This window comes from Phyllobates terribilis, unplaced genomic scaffold (genome assembly GCF_046119375.1).
Source record: "Phyllobates terribilis strain yellow unplaced genomic scaffold, ASM4611937v1 Scaffold_11__3_contigs__length_659146591, whole genome shotgun sequence".
In the NCBI taxonomy this organism is placed as follows: domain Eukaryota; kingdom Metazoa; phylum Chordata; class Amphibia; order Anura; family Dendrobatidae; genus Phyllobates; species Phyllobates terribilis.
The window spans coordinates 379228164-379251989 of NW_027362771.1; the positions used below are offsets into that span (position 1 = coordinate 379228164).

A 23826-nucleotide genomic window follows, 5' to 3' on the forward strand; every position below is an offset into this window, starting at 1 on the left:
ACCAGGTTAATAAAACCTGAAAGTCTACACTTCAATTGTATCTCAGTTGTTTCATTTTAAATAAAAAATAGTGGCATGTAGAGTCCAAATCACCAAGATTCAGTCACTGTCCAAATATTTCTGGTCTTAACTGTATGTGACGCACTGGAATTTGAACTTTTGCACCATACATTTTGTTTTGGAGGCCACTAGTGTGCGCAAAGCACTGGAACTACAATAGGCACGCCAGTGTTCCCAACTTTTACAAATTTATTTTTAGCCTCTTAGGAGGAACAGTCTACCATAATTTTTAGACTATAAGAAGCATTTTTCATTTAAAAAAATCTTGCTAAAAAGGATGTGTGTCTTATAGTCTTGAGACAGCTTCCTATGATCGACGAAAATGCTGACACAGCCTCCTTCCCCATCACGGAGAGAACTGCTCTCTCTCGCCTCGTGCCCCACACTGATCAATGCGATCAGTGCAGGGCAGGGGAGGAAGCTACCGGGAACTTCACTGAGACTGCACTTACTGAGCAGATGGAGGGCCTTCCACCTAACTAACTCAAGAACATTTCAGGTCATGTGATCAATCAAATGTGCATATGCAAGAAAGCTGTGGGTATGAAAATGTGCATATGTAGCAGAGCTATTTGTGTATGTAAATGTGCATACGCAGCAGGACTGTGAATGTAAATGTGCATTTGCACATATGCTGTGTGTGTATATAAATGTTCAATGTGTGTAAATAAATGTATCAGAGCTGTGTGTGAATGTAAATGTTCATACATAGCAGAGCTGTGTGTTTGTAAATTATCATATGTAGCAAAGCTGTGTGTGTATGTAGCAAAGCTGAGTGTGCGTGTACTGTCCATGCAGCATTATTGTGTATATATGTGTACTGCCTGGTGCAGAGAAATCCTAATAGATTTATTACTTCCCTATTCTACCCTAGTGCATTAAAATTATTAATATTGAGCTCTCCACTTTCCACCAATAGGCTATGTGCCCACGATGCAGAAATGCTCCGGATTTTTCCTGAGCCTTTCTGTATCTCCCCTGGCAGAAAAAACACATGCGGATTGTACATGCGTTTTTCCTGACAGGGACATGCGGATGTGAAGCGTTCTTCACATGCATTTCCGCATGCGGGTTGACAAACGCTTTCCAAGCAAATTTAGCATCACTTGAAAAGTGCTTGTCACACTATATAAATCCTTGCAAACGGCATGGATTTATATACTGTGACCGAAAGAATGTTAAAAAATAAAAAATAAATCTATACTTACCTTCCGATGGCCCTCGCGGTCTTGCTTCGTTCGGTGCTGACTGCCGGCAGATCGCGGTACACTGCACTGAAGGACCTACCAACGTCAGCCTCGCGTGACCCGTCACATGACTATGACGTCAGCGCAGGTCCTTCAGTCCATCGCGATTTGCCGGCAAGGGAGGACGAGTGCACCGGGGGCCGTCAGAAGGTAAGTATCATATTTATTTTTTTATTTTATTCTTTTTTTTTTACAGGTTCTATGGTACCCGGGTCTGGAGGAGAGTCTCCTGTCCTCTAGACCTGGGTACCATCCGCACATTGGAACGTGTGGAATGCGCATCTACATATCCAGTGATGCGTAATCCATGCGTTCTAATGCAAGTCAATGGCGGCGAAAACGCAGCACTTCCGCAAAATAATTGGTAGTGCTGCGTTTTTTTCCGCAGTGATAATCCGCAGCGGACATTTCCGCAGCATGTGCACAGCACATGCGGATTATCATTGGGGAACATGGCAGGCCTTCTACCATGCGTTTTTAAGCGTTTCTGCAGCGTTTTTGCCGCTGTGGAAACGCTTAAAAAACGCATCGTGGGCACACAGCCTAAGGGAAGTTTTAATTGGGAGTAAAAATGTTTTTCCTATTTTCTGCTGTCTAAACTTGGGGTGCGTAAAACATTGGTCACATTTTAATGATGATATTTTTACCATTTGGGCAGACACTGTGGAAGAGTTTGCAGACTTTATGGTTTATTTAAATGTCAATCATCTTAATATAACATTTACCTCATTTTTGGGGATTTGAAAATTACATTTTTTCAATGTCAGTATTGAAATAGTAGAAAATCATGTTGTCACCAAGGGTTTTGGGAAGTCAACTGTCATGAATGCCCTCCTGCACTTTAAGAGTCACCATCCACATAATTTAAAAAAAAAAATGTCCCTTATAGTCAGTTTATTTGTCTTAGAAGAATAAGTAGTGGATACGGTCATCTCATTGAACAATCAATGGATTTGGCAAAGCGTCTTAGAGATAGAGGGTATCCTGGATCTGTAATAAATTAAGCATTCACTAGAGCTATTAATCAGAATCATGATATACTTGTGTTCAGATCCCGTTATTTGAATATCCCTATTTATTTATTATACTGATGGCTGGACCATACACTACAAGCACTTTATTTTTACCTTTTGTCTCATCCACTCTCCTAATAGATTGTAAGCTTGTGAGCTGAGACTCCTTTTATCAATTGTTGAATTATGTGTTATCATGTAATGTCTTGCAAATGTCCCATCTAAATTGTAAAGTGCTGCGGAATATGTTGGCGCTTTATAAATATTATTATATAAGAAAATAAATGAAAGAGAAGATGCACAATTTGTTTTCTCTTTCCAACATAGCCCATTAGCTCAACACACAAAAAACTCCATCCGCAGATCTTGTCATTTTATTGACTCTGATGCAGATTTAGCAGTCGGAGCAAGGAAATCACTAATCATTACCTGAGTAAAATTACTGGAAAAATAATGACCGCAACATAGGGCTTTAACTGATTAAAAGCAGTGCAAAGATATTGAAAATGCACTCACCTTAGCAGGTTGCAACCTGCAACTTAATGTAAGTGTGTACCAGCTGCTGCACAACCGTAGATCACTGGGATCAGGAATCAATATGATGAGGAGTACAAAACGGTTTTCACTGCGCTGCCGGTTTGTCCACGTGGAAACAACATACCAATGGTTCCAATAAAGGATTTTAAATCTCTTTTTATTGAATTCTTGTCCGTTACATATTAAAATCAACGCGTTTCAAAGTTTTGCCCAACTTCTTCATCAGGATAAGGTAAGACAAATCTTACAATAATTCAATAAAAAGAGATTTAAAATCCTTTATTGGAACCATTGGTATGATATTTCCATGTGGACTAACCAGCAGCGCAGTGAAAACCGTTTTGTACTCCTCATCATATTGACTACTAATCATTACCTTTCGTACATGCAAAAATTTGTGTGATCATCTAGTGAGAGGATATTTTTGTGATGTAATATCAAATTGGCTTAATAAATCTATCTCTGTCCGAATATGAAATGTGGACACTGTTCATTTTGAGTTCAGTATTGAATTGTCAAGACCATTAGATTGGGAAGATATATTTCCACACGGTTCATTATTTTATTACATGACATTCAGACTTCATTGATAAGCTCTTATACAGTATAAAAGTGCAGATTTTACTTCATCAGAAAGACAATTCAACTTTTGTCAGGTTTAGAGAACACCTGCGATCTATAAAAACTGGCAAGGGATGTATGTATGTAATGGATCATATACACAGTGTACATAATGGTAACCCAATGTCTCTTTCATTCGTATGTCTAGAACGCATCTCCGTGTTACGCACGTGGTTGTGGAACCACTGTGCCACGGTCCGTGGAGAGCCTTGAGGGGCGTAACTAAGCGAACACCTTTTTCTTCACTAGAGCCCCTGATGGTATGGTTAGACTTGAACCCAGGTGGACACCAGGTGCTACTCCAGGACAGACCCCGGAGCCGTGGCAGCTGACCCCCCAAAGGGGCAGGGAAGCAGGACCGGTCAGGAACTGGAATAGCAAGAGAGATACGGCTGGTAGACGAATGTTGGATTCAGGCACAAACAGGACAGGTGCAAGAACACAGGATGGCCACAGGTACAGGATCACAGGTGTGGGTACACAGGCATTTTTTTTTATTTTAGGCTCTATGCCCACGATCTGGACATAGCAGCGCTTTGGACGCAAATTTTTGCTGCGTCCAAAACGTTGCATTCTATTCGGATTTACAGCATTCAATACTTTCTAGTGGTCAAATTTCTGTTGTGCAGACTAGCGACTCCACAAGAGAATTTCACATGCTACAGTCTTGAAAGACGCACCGCATGTCAGTGTCCGCAGGTGATTTGCAGCCTCTGATGCACACATAGTGGACATGGGATTTGTAGAGATCCCATCCACTAAGCTGTAACATCTGGACACTGCGTGTTTGACGCTGTATAAACACGCAGCGTCAAACCTGCAGCGGCTCTTGACCGTGGCCACGTACCCCGGAAGCGAGAAGGAGACACACAAATGTAAGTGCATTACAAAATGGATTGGAAATAATGGAGAGAATTCTGAAAGCAGATAACCCCTTTTAAATGTCTTAAATTTTTAATTGTGAATGTTGGTTAGTATATAAGACTCTCATGAGGGGCAGTGGACTAATGTCATGGAGCAGCAGAGGAATAGAAAGTGACTACAACCGCTGGCAAAAATTATGGAATCACCGGGCTCAGATGATGTTCATTCAGTTGTTTAATGTTGTTGAAAAAAAGCAGATCACAGACATGGCACAAAACTAAAGTTATTTCAAATGGCAACTTTAGGGCTTTAAGAAACACTAAAAGAAATCAAGATAAAAATTGTGGTACTAAGTAAGGGTAATTTTTTTCAGACCAGAGGGAAAAAATTATGGAATCACTCACTTCTGAGGAAAAAATTATGGAATCATGAAAAACAAGCACACAAAAGAACACTCCAATACATCACTAGTATTTTGTTGCACCACCTCTGGCTTTAATAACAGCTTGCAGTCTCTGAGGCATGGACTTAATGAGTGACAAACAGTACTCTTCATCAATCTGGCTCCAACTTTCTCTGATTGCTGTTGCCAGATCAGCTTTGCAGGTTGGAGCCTTGTCATGGACTATTTTCTTCAACTTCCACCAAAGATTTTCAATTTGATTGAGATCCGGACTATTTGCAGGCCATGACATTAACCTTATATTTCTTCTTTCAAGGAATGTTTTCACAGTTTTTGCTCTATGGCAGGATGTATTATCATCTTGAAAAATGATGTCATCATCCCCAAACATCCTTTCAACTGATGGGATAAGAAAACTGTCCAAAATATCAATGTAAATTTGGGCATTTATTGAAGATGTAATGACAGCCATCTCCTCAGTGCCTTTACCTGACATGCAGCCCCATATCATCAATGACTGTGGAAATTTGCATGTTCTCTTCATGCAGTGATCTTTATAAATCTCATTGGAACGGCACCAAACAAAAGTTCCAGCATCATCACCTTGCCCAATGCAGATTCGCGATTCGTCACTGAATATGACTTTCATCCAGTCATCCACAGTCCACAATTGCTTTTCCTTAGCCCATTGTAACCTTGTTTTTTTCTGTTTAGGTGTTAATGATGGCTTATGTTTAGCTTTTCTGTATGTAAATCCCTTTTCCTTTAGGCGATTTCTTACAGTTCGGTCACTGACATTGACTCCAGTTTCCTCCCATTCGTTCCTCATTTGTTTTGTTGTGCATTTCCTGTTTTGGAGACATATTGCTTTAAGTTTCTGGTCTTGACGCTTTGATGTCTTCCTTGGTCTACCAGTATGTTTGCCTTTAACAACCTTCCTATGTTGTTTGTATTTGGTCCAGATTTTAGACACAGCTGACTGTGAACAACCAACATCTTTTGCAACATTGCGTGATGATTTACCTTCTTTTAAGAGTTTGATAATCCTCTCCTTTGGTTCAATTGACATCTCTCGTGTTGGAGCCATGATTCATATCAGTCCACTTGGTGCAACAGCTCTCCAAGGTGTGATCACTCCTTTTTAAATGCAGACTAACGAGCAGATCTAATTTGATGCAGGTGTTAGTTTTGGAAATTAAAATTTACAGGGTGATTCCATAATTTTTTCCTCAGAATTGAGTGATTCCATAATTTTTACCCTCTGCTTGGTCTGAAAAAAATTACCCTGAGTACCACATTTTTAATCTTGATTTTATTATAGTGTTTCTTAAAGCCCTAAAGTTGCCATTTGAAATTACTTTAGTTTTGTGCCATGTCTGTGATCTGCTTTTTTTCCAACAACATTAAACAACTGAATGAACATCCTCCGAGCCCGGTGATTCCATAATTTTTGCCAGGGGTTGTATTCCTTTACTTGGCTCACTATGCTAACCGCTGTCAAAATGCAATTTTTTTTTATAAAGCTCAGATAATCTATTTAATGCAGACCAGACCTAAGAGCCGAAAACTAATCCAGACACCAGAATCTATCTACCTACGTATCTTATCTATCTGTCTAACTATTCTATGATATACTGTAGATTATGTCACTGCCTGCCACAGACTAAGAGGAGTCTGATATGTCATGGACCCAGATAGCCCACCCTGGATGTGTCCCTATCCCCATCCCCCCATTGTTTTACCACTTGCTTTGGCAATGCTAACATGTTCTGCCAATAAAGCCCATTTGATTTGATTGGATAGATTAAATAAATAGATAGATACAGGAGTGGGCACACACAGAAGAGGTCCCTGAACAAGAACAATATATGGGACCTCTCCAGGCCTAATCCTGTGGAGGTGGCAGTGGCCCTCTCTTGCTCCTGTGGGGGCCCACTGGTGTGTGTCCCTGGGTTGGTGATAGATTTAATTCATTGGCGTTGTCACTGGTGTAATGTACAGCAGGACAATCCCCACAGGGATCACCATAAACTACATATTCCCAGCAGCCTGTGTCCTCCCTCCATACTACTTATTCCATATGGTAAGAGCGGCGAAAAACTACATTTCCCAAAACCCTTTGCCTCCCTCCGCTCCGGCCATCCAGTCCTATTCCCTGGGGACGCGGTGACGCGTGGTCTGGCGGCCGCTGATTGGCTGACGTGAAGCTTTGTTTGCCATTTATGGACAGGGACAGCCCGGACTGGTGCCTGGAATATCATTGTAAATCGCATGACTGAGGGGAAAAGCGGCTGCAGCTGTAACCTCAGGAGCATCCACTGGGAGAAGAGGCGGCAGCGCAGACAGCGGCTCCAGGAGCTCAGTGACGGCTGCTCTGCTACTCAGGAGGCTCTGCTACACAGGAGGCTCTGCCACCCGCGCTCTGCCCCTCGTCCCTGCTGCTGTCCTGGGTCTGGGGTAGGAGCCCTTCATGTCTGCTGGACTCAGGATACACATCAGGAAGGAAGACCTGTAACCTGCCGCGTCCCAGCACTGAGCCTGCACCATGGTGAGTGCTGCCCGCTCCTGGCACCGACGTGTGTGATAGCGGGGTATGCTGCGGGTACTCTGGATCTAGCGTGTAATATATGTGTGTGTATGAGACGTTATATCTATAGATTAGATCCAGTCTGACATGTATATCTATCTGTCTCATAATATTTCTCTCTGATAGGACTTAAGGAGTTTTCAAAAGCCTTATAAAGTCCTAGACCTTATTAAATCCAGTCTAATGTGTCCTTATCTGGCTGGCAGCCCAATGCATCATCTAACTTGTCTGGGGTCCTACAAGACCGGTCCCCTTGTCTCCTCAGCCCCATCAGCACCGATCTCTATCACCAACTGGAACTGACATAAGGTGACAATCAAATGGACGTCACTAGATATTTTGTGTGGCGGTGTATATATTGCCCACAACAATGCCAGTGCTCCTTGCCTGAGTGCCCCGGTGTCAGGATGTATCATGGGGGGAGGGAGGTGGTTGTGCTCTTGGTGCTAAAAAGCCACAGTCAGCTTATTCAGCTATAGCACTCATCTGAAGAGAGCCTGGCTAGGGCTGTGCCAGTTTCACAGGGGTACAGAAGTGCCACGCTTCAGATACCCAGTTACTGGTCCTATAAAACCACCTCTCACCCTGCTCCTCTAGTACAGTAGATGCTCCCTCTGGCCGGTGCCATGGTGGCACTACAGTAGGTATAGAGCGCTGACAGGTGTGGTTAATGTGCGGCTTCTTCCCCTTTCTTCACTTTACAATGTTTGTTCCTAGTAAATCTTTAACCCTGTCCTTTGTAGGAAGGGCTGTACCTGGCCGGGGAGCCTGATCATCCCCCTGCTGCGCTTAATGCAAACACAATTAATAAGCTGGAAATCTGGGTGATCACCTCCAGGACCCGGTGCGCTCCCTCCTAGAGAGCAGCCCTGTGTGTTCCCTCCCAGTCTCTAGGGTTACAGACTCCATAGGGACATCATTGTACCTGACTTCATTATGTACAGTAAATCTTACATTACAGGAAGCCCAGCACTCAGGACCTCCCCCATGTGCCAGAACAGATAGCCGCTCTGTAAGGTGGTGGACCTGGCCTAGACTTGTATTACATGGACAGCCATTCAGATATTCCTGCAGGGAACATGTCTGGCCAAGAAGCAATAACAGCTGATGGGTTTCAGAAGCTGGACCAGACCTCATTTGCTGGTTGCCATGCTGGCCACTATTCCAAAAGAGATGCCCTCATGAGACCTATAAGTGGTAGAATGGCTGACTCCTATTCATGTTTCTGAACCCTAAACCTGAAGCCAAAATCAGGAGAGGAACAATCAGAGGAAAAGTATAATAGAAACACGTCACCACTTCTGTATTTATCACCTTCTCCTGGTTTTGGTTTACAAATACTGATGGAAAATACTGAACGCATGAATGTGGCCTATGCAGTATGAAGTACTGATCTGTTTCCTATATAGTGCATGTAATTAACCGTCAGAACCTATAGATGTTGTGGTCAAATATTTATTCTTATCAAGATTTGTCATTTCTGAAATATCTATGTCACTGCAGATTGTAGGGCTCTGGAGGGTTATTTTTGGGCAGAACTACACTACTGGCACTCAAGTGCAGGGATGTCAAACTGAAATACACACACACACAGTGAGAGCCAAAATTAAATACTTGGACAAAGTCACTGGCCAACCAGTATACAGAATAATGGGCCCCACACAGTCCTCCATACAGAATAACGGGCTCCACTGGTAAGAATTTGGCTCGAGGGTCTCTGTGCATGCCCTGGAGTCATCCAGTGGAGCTGCAGAGAGGTGGTGTAGTTACGCACATGCTCCAGCATTCAGGCTTCTGGTCATCCTACCTGCAAAATGTATTGCTAAAACTGCACAAGTGTGACCATTAATGCTGGGGGTGACCGTGGCAATCACCACAATGTTGTGGACCCCAGAATGTAGGTCACTGCAGAGGGTTGTAAAGCTTAAACAGTACAGTAATGTGTGTTTTTTCAAAATAGAAAAAAAATATTCCTACTATGAGGTTAATATTAAATGGGATATACCGGGTGTGAATGCCCATTTAAAGCATTATTATGGGATGGGGTCTATAGTCTTCACCAGACCACCAAAGGTCAAAGGTATCCAAAGCACAATAAAAGGAAACCGGCCCCAGCAATGGAGAAGTCTCTTAGTCATAATACAATTTATAAAGCAGCTATATCTTAGCAGTAAGTCTGGGCATGAAACAGGAGGCAGGTTTTTGGAAGTAGAAAGGGTTAACGCTGCCTTTGGAAGGAAGGTTGGAGGTGTGTGTATGTAGAGAAGGCATCTTTGTGTTAGTCCTGCCTTCCATACTGCTGGTGTTTACACCTTTCCCACTGGGTGAGCGCACTGGTGAATGGAGGCAGTGTGCTGGCTGCACACTGAGCTGGGTGTAAGCTGCTGTGGCTCCTCTTTGCTTGCTTTCATTTCCTGACTGACTTGGAGCTGTTTTTGGGAAGGACAGAGTGGCTGTCATCAGACTTTCATCACACACCTAATTCCGTCTATGTGATCACTTCTGGTGTCACAGTATCATTGGGATGAATTGGCAGATAATGCATTACTCATTACAACAAGGAAAGACGTTTGTTTTGGTCGTGCATCGCTGTCACGTGTCTGCAGAGACAGGTGTGTCATGGTGATGACATGTTACAGGTGTGCTGCTGTACCTGCTCACACCCAGCAATATCTGCTCTCTGAGAATGTCCTCTATGAAAGAGGTTAGCCCAAGTGTTAGGAGGGGGCTGTCGCTTCCACGGGGGACATCTTTTGTGTAGGCCACCTCTAGTCCCTTCAATAAAGCTTGTCTATACACTGAGATTGTCGTGCGTTCTGTATGATTACTTACTATCCATATTGTACCAGTCACGCTGTATGTGCACCAGGGCTGTGGAGTCAGTATAAAATAGACCAACTCCGACTCCTAAAATATCTAATAAATTGGGTGCAGTAGTTCAATGCAGTTTGTGGGGAATATTTTTTTCTTAAGAGTTTGGGAAAGTTATGAAATGTCCTATTCCTGATCTAAGGGTCTAGACTTTTATCTGAGATGAATCTGTGCTACAGTAAATTTATCACTTAAACATGAGCCATGTATGAGGGAGTCGTGGAGTCGGAGGTTTTGCTTACCGACTCCACAGCCCTGAATTGTGCACAGGGGTATTTAAGAGAACCTTGTGGAGTCTATGCTCCTTATCAGTTTATTCTTTCTGTTTAAAATAAGTCCTTTATTGAAATAAAACCATCTTGTAAAAGTATAAAAGCCTTACATGAAACTTTTCCGTGTTTCACCTGTGAGACCCCATACTCATGACGTGTTTGCACTAGTATTACTTGTTTGACCATGCCAACCTGTATAGGAGAATGTAGAACTAGGGTTACAAGCATGACTAGTATTTTATTTGAGCTCCATTCACGCTGTTACTGTATTATGACTTCTATTTTTTTACATCATACATAACTTGTGTATGTATGATTTGTTCATTTTTATTTTTTTTCCTGCGTGGGTTTAGTGGGTCTGCTCTGAAAAGCACTCAGAAATTAATAGAAAAATCTCAAAACAATCTTTCTATGTAATACGACTTGCTGTTCATATGTTCAAGTTTAAGTGTCCTTTTTAACCATTTTATGTTTCTAAAGATGCCAAGTAGTTAAAAGAAGTGACCTGACCATTCTTCAGGTGTTTCACTTGCAAGCTGCCCTATAGTTTTACAATGGAGAAGGCAAAAAAAAAATTCCCAGAAGACCCCTGGGGAGCGTTTTCACACCCCTGCCAAAAAATGCTTGTTTTACTCATTACTTAAAGGGGTTGTCCACTACTAGCACAACCCCTTCTCAGTCTGAATGTTTGCCCCAGTTAAAATTTAAACACTTATACTCCCGTACGGTGCCATCTCCGTTCCAGTGGAGTCGGCATTCTCACTCCGGGGGCTCACGTGAGGTTATGGTACGTGAACCTTTCACCCAATCTGCGCAGGAGTCACTGGCCTCCCCTTTGGATGAATCAAACATCAACAGGAAGTTCAGGGCTGCGCTAACTTCCTCTTGATTGATTTCTCCAAAAGCGGGGACAGTGACTCCAGCGCAGATTGGGTTTATGGCTCATGTGGCCCTGGGAACCAGAGTGCTGGCATCAGAGGGGAGTATAGGCGTTTTTATTTTAACTGGTGCGAACATTCAGATTGACAAGGGGTTCTCCTATTAACCCATATGTAACCTGTAAAATATGCTGAAAAGACGCGCCAATAGAAAGGTCTACAAACCTTTCCAGGAACAGAAGACGTTTCTTTCCTGACAGTTTCCGCTTGAAAATCTTGTCTGTTTTGGCCGTCAAAAAACAAACAAAAAAACAATGAATATCTGTCCAATTTGTTACCTCTGACTTTTGAGAGTGGACGCGAGGCTGGTAGAAGCAACTACTGGAAGGGGCACTCTGTGTCCACAGAGAGGGAGACTGAACAATGTCAACTGTGCCTTGCATTAATGCTTATTGGGCAAGGGAGGGCTGTGTTCATTATTGGGGAAGAGGAGATAACAGTAGCTACTGGCTGGACAAGAGGTGACAACTACTACTAGCATAATCAACAAATGCCAAGAGCGGTGAGGACCTGCTTACAATCTATGGGGAAAAAGTAGTGACACAAAAGGTGACAAAGTGCTTGTAGTGTGTGGTCCAGCCATCAATATAATAGGGGTATTGGTTACAATGGGTGGAAGCCTAGTCATTCAGTTGTAGAAGGAAGGAAAGGTAACCTCCTGTTTGTGATTGCTGGTATCCAGCGCAATAGACTACAAGAATGGAGCGGCTAGGTTTGGCTTTTCCCAGTACATCTAAACTGTACAGATTCATTATTGCTTCCATTGCAAAATTTCTCCTTACTTGGTGATTTAATCCTTCCTGTAGACTCCATTCTTGTCCAGTTACTATAGCTATACATACTCAATGCACAACAATAGCAGCAGCAATACTTTCTGACTTAAGTACAGTAGGTCACAGTGAGAAGCCTGTAGGTTTTTATATATTTTTTTTTTTTTTGGTACTAGTCCTTCATCTTTATGTTTGAAATTTGAGAAATGTCAGCTTGTACAGTTAGCTGGAAGCTAGATTGTGCATGTGATTTATTATATTTTGTTTTAAATTTTTTTTTTTTTTTTTTTAATACTGCTTTGAAACCAGCATTGGTTATGTTACACTGCAAAGATGGCATGCATGTAATGAAGTGTACCATAAGGAGATACTGTGCTCTATTAGTAATACTTCCTCCACCAAATTGCTCCTGAAAAAGCACAGTAGAAACATTTCAATGCATTTTCAGCGGCTATTACGTAAAGAACTCTTATTAATCAGAGTAGACCAAAGTATTATCAAGGATTATTAAAGCTGGTTAGCTTTCAGCTTTCGGTAAAACTGATATTCAGCCATCTCCTGCCTACTCCCCCACTCATTCTGTAACCTTGTCCCTCGTCCTGTAATAATTGCCTCCTTCCTGTAATGTTGCCCATATTGAGCCCCATTCTGTAATATTGGCTCCCGCCTTGGCGCTGTCCTCAGACACATTAAACCATAAAAACATAAACGATTATTCTTATCTTTCCTCACTCCATGCAGAAACAAAGGCCATTAGCAATGTAATCACTTAATTTGGGCTGTGTTCATATGTTGCGGTCATGATGTGTGTGTGTGTGTGTGTGTGTGTGTGTGTGTGTGTGTGTGTGTAATATTATATATATATATTTTTTTTTTTTACGCAATAGCGTAAAAAAGAAAAAAATCATTTTGCTGTCATTTTCCACTATCGTGACAAAACGCATTACAACCGTGACTTTTGAACGCAGCCTTTATACATCACAACAGAAAATCACCAGTTGAGAGGTGGTGGTGGGGAAAGGGAGAGCGGAGAGTTTACACCACAAAGTAATCCAAAAGAGTGCAACAATGTTTGTAAAAACCTTTGTATTCTTTTTGTGACTGGGGCACAGGTTTTCCGTCTGTATAATTATTTATTTTTTTTTTTTCTTAATCACAGCAACACTGGCCAATGTGAATATACCCTTAGCCACAAAACTGTTAAGAGCTACAGCAAACTGGCACTTAGAAGAGCAAAGATCACAGGCATAGAAATTATCTTAAAAAGCAATGCTGTATGTATAAAAAGAAACATTGTGTTATCCGTGCTTCATGGATGTGAAAGGACAATGCAGAAGGGACAGGAAGTGTTTGATGCCTTTGAACTTTTTAGAATCCTGAGGTCAGACCAAGCTAAGATAAAATCAACCCTGACCTTCCACTTGACACACAAATGACCAGATGGTGACTTATTGGTGACTTATTTTGGACACATGTTAAGAACCAGTTAATTGAGGGATGGGAGTAAAGCATGCCCTGCGAGAAGTATTGGATAGTCAAGTTTCATATTAAAGGGGTTTACCAGGCTCTAGAGAAGTTTTTGCACTCTTCTAAAGATTGCCGAATTATGACTGTGTGCAATCTGCACACTGTTATGATTGCCTTTTATTCCCAGCGTGTGGGGGCGGTAACACTATCGGAAGTATGTGACTGGTGTAGTTGTGGTCATGTAGATTCTCATCTGCTTGTCTGTGATCTATACAGGGAAACTGACAGTGAGCACTGTACACACTGTCATGGTTCCACAATCTGCAGTCACAAAGTGATTGCATAAATCTGTCTAGAACCCCTTTTACGTCTCAGGTATTCAGTGTATTCTAGTTTTGCTATTACAATGCAATACCCCCAAAAAAATAAAAATAAAATAAATCCTTGTTAATTCCCCTTCTTCCATGCCATGACTGTTTTATTTTTCTGTCGATATAGCCATATGAGGGTGTACTTTTGAGAGAAACCATCCATTGCACCATTCAATGGAATTCCGCAATTGTCTTTTGGATTTTGTTTTGATGGCGTTCATTGTGCAGTAAAAATGACCTGGTAATATGGTTCTCCAGATCAGTACATTTATGGCAATACCAAACTGGAATTTATATTTTTTTACAAAATCTGCTTTTGTAGCATTTTCATTTTTCAGTCATTAACTGAGGTTGTGTTTTGTTTTGTTTTTTTTTGTTTTTTTAACCCCGTGGAGTCAAACATATAAATCATTCAGACTTTTTTTTTTTCTCTCGCTTGTCATCCTTGTGTAGTCTGTATGTGATCTGTTTTTTCTACAGTGGCAGCTATTAATAATTTACAGCTATGTTTCAGAAGTGCACTGTATCTGCAAACATGGGATACTATACTGTGGCTCTATATGGCTTATTTCACGCAGATTTAGTCATTAAAAAATAACAGAGAAATGCTCATCTGCACTGCCTCATCAAGTAACACTGAGTGCTGCCCGTTCCGTTTTTCCATGGACAGAACTCAGACCGAAAATAGTCATGTGAACGAGCCCAGGATTACAAAAACATGGCTGCTTTCTTCCTAAAACAGTACCACACCGGTCAACAGTTTGCCTAAAGTATTTCAGCTTCTCTACATTCCCTTTAATAGAACTGAGCTGCAATATCACACACAGTCTGTGGACAGGTGGGCATGTCTCAGTCAGCCATGTTTTTGCAATCCTTTTATGACACCCAAGCAGAAGACTGGATGACTTGGGGAATTTTTCTATGATCACTGGCTCTAGATGACCATATTTTTATGTATTGGTGCTTTTTATAGACTGTTCTTCAGAAAATTAAAGAGCATTGTAAACTGTATTCGATGTCCTTGAGGCAGTGTGCCCACAATGTTTTTTAAGCGTTTCTGCAGCGGCAAAAACGCTTAAACGTATGGTAGAAGGTCTGCCATGTTCCCCAATGATAATCCGCATGTGCTGTGCACATGCTGTGGAAATTTCCGCTGCGGATTATCATTGCAGAAAAAAAACGCAGCACTACCAATTTTGCGGAAGCGGTGCGTTTTCGTCGCCATTGACTTGCATTAGAACGCGTGTATTCCACTTCACTAGATAAGGACATGCGGAATACATGCGTTCAATGTGCGGATGGTACCCAGGTCTAGAGGAGAGGAGACTCTCCTCCGGACCCGGGTACCATAGAAACTGTGAAAAAAAGAATAAAATAAAAAAGAAATATTATATTTACCTTCTGACGGCCCCCGCTGCACTCTTTCTTTCATGCCGGCAGATCGCGATGGACTGAAGGACCTGCGCTGACATCGGCAGGTCCTTCAGTGTACCGCTGCCGGCAGCCAGGACGCATCTGATAAAGACTCCGGGGGCCATCAGAAGGTAAGTGTATATTTATTTTTTTTATTTTTTACCATTCTTTCGGTCACAGTATATAAATCCATGCCGTTTGCATGGATTTATATAGTGTGACCAAGTTGACAAGCACTTTTCCAAGTGATGCTAATCGCTTGGAAACCGCTTGACAACCCGCATGCAGAAATGTATGTGAAGAACGCTTCACATCCGCATGTCCCTGGCAGGAAAACGCATGTACAATCCGCATGCGTTTTTTTTCTGCCAGGGAGATGCAGAAACGCTCAGGAAAAAATCCGGAGCATTTCTGCATCGTGGGCACATAGCCTAACAGACGGAGAACATGTATTTTTCTCCCAAGGGAAATTGCTGTTTCAGCCATCCTAGATGCAATTATTCAGTGTTGGCTTCATGTGTAGCCATTGACCCGTGGACTTTTTGCTCAGCCCACAGGGAAAGAATAATAACACAATGCACAGCTACACTCTGGGGGGAAATTGCAAGTTCTCTACAATAAACACATTTTTTTTTTGTTTCCAGCTGAGTGCAACAATGAAATCGGATGAAAGTGACATACAATGTGTATTCTCTGCAACCATGATCCAAATATCAGTCTACTTAAACTTCTACTAACGTCTTGCAGTTCCAATAAAGTAGAGAGGATTTATAGAAATAGAACTCACTAATAGGGGGGTTTCCAAAGCAAGCAACTTAAAAGGGTTGTCCACTTTATCCTTATTTTAGCAAATGTGTTGGATGTAATTTTGTGGAACTTAGTAATATACAGGTGCATCTCACTAAATTAGAATATCATCAAAAAGTTAATTTTTTTCAGTTCTTCAATACAAAAAGTGAAACTCCTATACACTGTGTGCCGAATTATTAGGCAAATGAGTATTTTGATCACATGATACTTTTTATACATGTCCTACTCCAAGCTGCATAGGCTTGAGAGCCAACTACCAATTAAGTAAATCTGGTGATGTGCATCTCTGTAATGAGGAGGGGTGTTGACTAATGACATCAACACCCTATATAAGGTGTGCTTAATTATTAAGCAACTTTCCTTCCTTTGGCAAAATGGGTCAGATAAGAGATTTGACGGGCTCTGAAAAGTCCAAAATTGTGAGATGTCTTGCAGAGGGATGCAGCAGTCTTGAAAATTCCACTTTTTGAAGCGTGATCACCGAACAATCAAGCGTTTCATGGCAAATAGCCAACAGGGTCGCAAGAAGCGTGTTGGCCAAAATAGGCGCAAAATAACTGCCCATGAATTGAGGAAAATCAAGCGTGAAGCTGCCAAGATGCCATTCTCCACCAGTTTTGCCATATTTCAGAGCTGCAATGTTACTGGAGTATCAAAAACCACAAGGTGTGCAATACTCAGGGACATGGCCAAGGTAAGGAAGGCTGAAAAACGACCACCTTTGAACAAGAAACATAAGATAAAACATCAAGAATGGGCCAAGAAGTATCTTAAGACTGATTTTTCAAAGGTTTTATGGACTGATGAAATGAGAGTGACTCTTGATGGGCCAGAGGCTGGATCAGTAAAGGGCAGAGAGCTCCACTCCGACTCAGACGCCAGTAAGGTGGAGGTGGGGTACTGGTATGGGCTGGTATCATCAAAGATGAACTTGTGGGACCTTTTCGGGTTGAGGATGGAGTGAAGCTCAACTCCCAGACCTACTGCCAGTTTCTGGAAGACAACTTCTTCAAGCAGTGGTACAGGAAGAAGTTGGTATCGTTCAAGAAAAAACATGATTTTCATGCAGGACAATGCTCCATCACATGCATCCAACTACTCCACAGCGTGGCTGGCCAGTAAAGGTCTAAAAGAAGAAAAAATAATGGCATGGTCCCCTTGTTCACCTGATCTGAACCCCATAGAGAACCTGTGGTCCATCATAAAATGTGAGATCTACAGGGAGGGAAAACAGTACACCTCTCGGAACAGTGTCTGGGAGGCTGTGGTGGCTGCTGCACGCAATGTTGATCGAAAACAGATCAAGCAACTGACGGAATCTATGGATGAAAGGCTGAGTGTCATCATAAAGAAAGGTGGCTATATTGATCACTAATTTTTTTGGTTTTGCATGTCAGAAATGTTTATTTCTAAATTTTGTGCACTGATATTGGTTTACCTGGTGAAAATAAACAAGTGAGATGGGATTATATTTGTTTTTTATTAAGTTGCCTAATAATTCGCACAGTAATAGTTACCTGCACAAACAGATATCCTCCTAAAATAGCCAAATCTAAAAAAAAAAAAACCACTCTAACTTCCAAAAATATTAAGCTTGAAAATATGAGTCTTTTGGGTTGATTGAGAACATAGTTGTTGATCAATAATAAAAATAATCCTCTAAAATACAACTTGCCTAATAATTCTGCACACAGTGTATTATATAGTCATTACAAACAGTGATCTATTTCAAGTGTTTATTTCTGTTAATGTTGATTATGGCTTACAGCCAATGAAAACACAAGTCATTAACTCAGTAAATTATAATAATTAACAAAAAACACCTGCAAAGGCTTCCAATGCGTTTAAAAATGTCCCGTAGTGGAAAAGACTGCTGACTTGACAGATGTCCAGAAGGCAGTCACTGACACTAAGTAAATGCAAAGTAAATTTTTCATTTCTTTTGGAAATCAAGGTCCCAAAGTCAGGGGGAAGAGTGAACACAATCCAAGCTGCTTGAGGTCTAGTGTGAAGTTTCCACAATCAGTGATGGTTTGGGGAGCCATGTCATCTGCTGGTGTAGGTCCACTGTGTTTTTCCAAGACCAAAGTCAGCGCAGCCATCTACCAGGAAATTTTAGAGCACTTCATGCTTCCCTCTGCCGACAAGTTTTTTGGAGATGGAAATTTCATTCTCCAGCAGGACTTGGCACCTGTCCACACTGCAAAAAGTACCAATACCTGGTTTACAAACAACCGTATCACTGTGCTTGATTTGCCAGCAAACTCACCTGACCTTAACCCCATAGAGAATCTATGTATTGTCAAGAGGAAGATGAGAGACACCAGACCCAACAATGCAGAAGAGCTGAAGGCTGCTATCAAAGCAACCTGGGCTTCCATAACACCTCAGCAGTGCCACAGGCTGATCGTCTCCATGCCACGCCACATTGATGCGGTAATTGATGCAAAAGGAGCCCCGACCAAGTATTGAGTGCATTTACTGAACACACATTTCAGTAGGCCAACATTTTGGATTTTAAAAACATTGTTCACACTGTTATAAAGTATTCTAATTTAGTGAGATAATGACTTTTGTGTTTTCATTGGCTGTAAGCCATAATCATCAACAGTAACAGAAATAAACACTTGAAATAGATCACACTGTTTGTAATAACTATATATAATGAGTTTCATGTTTTGGATTGAAGAACTGAAGTAAATTAACTTTTTAATGATATTCTAATTTAGTGAGATTCACCTGTATGTATTACTCCTGCTTTTGTTAGTGTTACATACCTCAGACTGCACAGCTCTTATCCTCAGAATATCTGCTGGTGGAGAAGCATGCGACCAGACCTGTCCACCAGCTGAATTTTGTTTTTCTGTTAGAGGAGCTAATAAACAGGTCTGGTCACACGCTCCTCCACCGGCAGCTCTTCTGTGAGGAAGGTGGCACTAGCAAGTGCAGGAGGAGAACTTGTAATGACACAAAATCATCTCCCAAACACAATTAGTAAAATATAAAGAGGACATCCCCTTTAAGAATGAATACAGGTGTGTATTTAGCAAGCATAAAATCTCCTTCTGCCAGTGGTGGTGAATATCTGTTATTGAAGTTCTTTATATTAACTGTGGTCGGGATTAGTGGCTGGAGTGTCTTTTTAGAAGAGTATCTAATAGCAATAAGAATTCCGAGAGTCCTGACCTGTTGGACTGGTAACCCTGCCTGTTCTGAAAGCTAAGCCTAGAAGGTGTACACCTACTACTATCTGAAGACATTGTGTGTTTCTGCCCAAGGATTTTTACCTGGTATTTTGTGTGCGTAGGCTCTGCATTTCTAATCAACAATAAACATTTGGTCTGTGAGAATAGATAACTTTGCTACAACAGGTTGTATGGAAGTCAGCAGAGCAGCCTAAGGCCTCCTACACATGACTGCATCACACAGATTGACAATACTCCATAATACACTATAGTGTGGTGCTGTATAAGATTAATCTAACCGGCATTCCCATATAAATGAGCCATAAATGCCTGATCAGTCGGGGTCCGGCACCCCTGCTGATCAGCTGTTACCACAGGTGGTGTCAGCCGGCCAGAAGTGCTCACTTGTGGAGCTGGCCGTTTACTTGTAGTGGCCGGGGCTTCTTACTGGACATTCGCATCCTATTGATTTGAATAGTAGGTGGATGTGCAGTACCAAGCCCCAGCCACTACAAGTAGATGGCTAGCTCCACAAGTGAGCACTTCCAGTCTCCTCCAACACCGATGACAGCTGATCAGCGGGGATGTTGGGTGTTGGACCCCGGCCGATCAGGTGGAAAAGTTTGGAAATTATTCTTATTGGTATGAGGTGTTTTTTTTTTTTTTTTTTTATATAGCAAACTTGGCATTTAAACAGGGGTGTGTAGTATTTTTATACCCACTGTATGTACAGGACATCTTATTTTCTTTTTTTTATTGAAGTTTTGGACTGCCTTATTTTTGAACACACTCTGACATAATATGAGGATGCCAGTTTGAGCTTACTCTTACATAACTCATGTTCTTGAATATTGATGGTAAACCGATCCAGACGGTGAACAAAGGCTTCACTGCACAGCCAGTAATTGAGTAGCATGTGTCGCTTGGTTTCTTTGCCCTTGACTTTTGTTTGATTCAGTTCCAGCTATATTGCTTGCAGTCTTCATACTCTTCATTGCCTTCTGTTTTGATGTGAGGCATCACTATAGTTAGTATATTTTCTAAGCATAGCTGGTTGGTTATAGGGGGTTTCTCAAGTTTAAATGTGGTGAAAACTGCAAAGTGCTTTAGATAGAGATTTTTAATTCTATAGTGTACAGCTTTTTGCCTTGGTTTCTGGCCACCCTGCCGTCTCGGAATAAGGCCACGTTCACATGTTCAGTATTTGTCAGCCAAAACCAGGGGTGGGTGAAAAATGCAGAAGTGGTGACGTGTTTCTATTATACTTTTACTCTGTTTCTCTACTGGTTTTGGCTTAGAAATACTGATGTAAAATACTGAACATTTTGTTCTTGCGTAGAGCAGTGACAGCTATCAGGCTCTTTTGCTTTAGAGCCTGCTCGTGCCTTTCTAACGCTGGCTGGATCGCTGATGCCGACTAGCTTCAGCCCCCCTAAGCTTCTCCCAAGCTGCAGAGGCTCCGCTACCGCTGCTAGCAGCCTGAGAAAGCACTCCATTCGTATCACTGACTATGCTGCTGGTCTGAACCGTCAATCTTCAAGAGTGCACCATCCCCTGCAAAGCAGGAAATCAAGGGCTGGGAGCTGTGTGCTCATGAAGCAGTTGAGACCATCCCTATTTAACTCTTGCTTATGGAAAAAAAACTTATGTTCCTTCTATGGATTGTCAGATAATGTGGGTGCTGTCTCGTTGTGATACCTTTAGCCAAGTAGCAAGGCTCCCACATTGAGTGTTGGTATTCTGACCTTCATTGAGTTGTGGTGGATTGTACTGTCACATCACTTTATTGCATAAATGAAATGCTGTTCCTCGCAGCTGCTATTTCACAAATGCAAAAAAATCCAACAAAGACTAAAGCTGGAATAAGTGAAGGACCCAGACTGATCATGGATTTCAACCTGTAACTTCCAGAATGGAGAGGACTAACAGATTAGTTGTTTTCCATTTTAGTTTCCTGCCTATTTTAATGCATTCAACCTCCCAATTACCCCTCAGCGACCCACCTATTTGCTATTTTTGAGGGTGTTAAGAATTAATTCGCCCTGAATGATATTTGTCTACCCCAACTGATTGACATACCCTCCCTTCCCAACTTCATCCTTAATCCATATGTAAAACAGTGATGTATGTTGGTCAAGGGCAGGTATGGGAGAATCTACCATGTTCTAGCAAAGCAGCAGGAGCGGACACAGACAGAAGAGACCCCTGTACAAAAACAGTATATGGACTCTTTGCAGTCCAGAAGCTCATCATACTTCACAATTCCACCTTGCCTCTTGGGACTTTTAACAGGTTGCACCAATGATGTGTCCACCCCTGCAGAGCAGTATCCTTAGCTTTTCTACTGTCTTCTATTTGGTTTTAGAGGAAATAACCACTCAAATGCTAGTGTGCAATGATACATTTCATGGAAACTGTGCCAAAAATTACCAAGCTATGGAAGATAATGTTTGTGGACTTTACAGCAAACAAAAGACTGGAAGGGTGTAGTATGCTCGTGCTCCATTCCATATGCCAATGTCGGCGTGCCTCGTCTAACACAACCCTTTACAGGTCTGATTTGTAAATGCCGGCTAAATTGAATGCTATCCTGCATCAAGCGATGTCCATGTGCTCTCAATTTGAGTATTGTCTTCTCTAACCTCTGTGGAGATGTCACATGCCCTTCATAGGCCAGAAATAAGCAGGGGCCGCAGTTCAGAGCCTTCTGTATAGGATCCATTTACATAGGAATGAATTCACCACCTGCTCCAGCATCTGAGCTCCACATGTTCAATAGATTTCCTGCTCCTTACACTATATAAACAGCAGCTGGACCTGCAGCCAGTGACTAGGAGCTCAGCTTTATCATCTGCTAGAGAACGTATACAGTACATGGACACTAGATCTGTTCTGTTTCATGTATTTGTAATGACTTTTCCTAAAATCTGCCTTACCAAACAAGCTAGACTTGTAAAGCCAATCTTAAAGCAATATATCCGGTTAGGACAGCAGTCCTCAACACTACAACGTGCAATGGAGACTGTCGGCATTGTGTTGGTGTGTGCCCAGCTGTTTTTTAATACAAGTTGAATGGAACAGATGCCATCTCATTTACATCCAGTTACTCTCTAGTCTGTGAATTGTGTGTACTGGGATTTGGGAATGTTGAGGTTATTTTGTATCTTACTGGGCCTTATCAGTGTTGCTGGTGTTCTGCTATTTCTGCTGACCAAGGGAAGTTTATTTTTAGGACACAACAAAGCTCTAAATAAGTGACGTTTCTGGACACAGCAGAGATTCCAGACTCCTGTGAGTCTTTCATTGTTATACTTGTTTATTTCTGAGATGAATACAAATACACACATGTACAGATGTATCTGATAATGATTGACTCTTTTTTAGCTGGAAATTGTCTGTATTAAAGGGGATGTCCAGGCTTTGGATGAGTCTGCAGTCCATTCTGTGTGACCGCAGACTTCTGAATCCTGATGGCATTCGGTGCATATGCAGCCAGGGTTCTTCAGTATTGCTGGTGCGAGTGCCAATACCGCAGTGCGACTTGCTTAACCCCTTAACGACTGGGCCATTTTCCATTTTTGCATTTTAGTTTTTTGCTTCCCTTCTTCCCTGAGCCATAACTTTTTTTTTGGGGGGGGGGGGGGGTGTCAATCTGGCCATGTGAGGGCTTATTTCTTGCGGGGCAAGTTGTACTTTTGAACGACACCATTTGGTTTTACCATATAGTATACTGGAAAACAGGAAAAATTCCAAGTGCGGTGAAATTGCCAAAAAAGTGCAATTTCACGTCTGTGTGTTAAAAAAAAAAGTTCACTAAATGCTAAAACTGACCTGCCATTATGATTCTCCAGGTCATTACAAGTTCGTAGATTCCAAACATGTATAGGTTCTTTTTTTAAGTGGTGAAAAAAAAAAAATCCAAAGTTTCTTAAAAAAAAATCTCAATTTTCCGAGACCCGTAACATCTACATTTTTTGAGATCTGGGGCAGAGTGAGGACTTATATTTTGCACGCTGACGTTTTTTATACCATTTTGGGGTAGATCCAATGTTTTGATTGTCTTTTATTGAAATGTTGCAGCAACCCAAAAAAAGTAATTCTGGTGTTTCGAATTTTTTTTTCTCTTTACGCCGTTTACCGATTTGGATTAAATTTTTTTTTTTTTTTTTTTATATTGATCGTGCAATTCTGAACGCGGCGATACCAAATATATGTGTAATAGATATTTTTTTTTTTTTTTTTCGTTTTTATTTTGAATAGGGCAAAAGGGGTATGATTTAAACTTTTTTTTTTTTTTATAGATAGATAGATAGATCTCACACTACCGTTCAAAAGTTTGGGGTCACCCAGACAATTTTGTGTTTTCCATGAAAACTCATACTTTTATTTATCAAATC

General features: G+C 41.5%; 1 protein-coding gene across 1 annotated transcript in view; it reads left to right on the forward strand.

The window, feature by feature from the left end:
- The first annotated feature begins 6969 nt into the window (after window positions 1-6969).
- The window catches only part of MYO1E (myosin IE), a 192976-nt gene continuing 176119 nt past the window's right edge, over window positions 6970-23826 (forward strand). Inside the window, exon 1 of the mRNA XM_073652953.1 lies at window positions 6970-7293. Within this exon, the coding sequence (XP_073509054.1) occupies window positions 7291-7293 (3 nt within the window). The 5' untranslated portion in view covers window positions 6970-7290. The remainder of the gene's footprint in view (window positions 7294-23826) is intronic.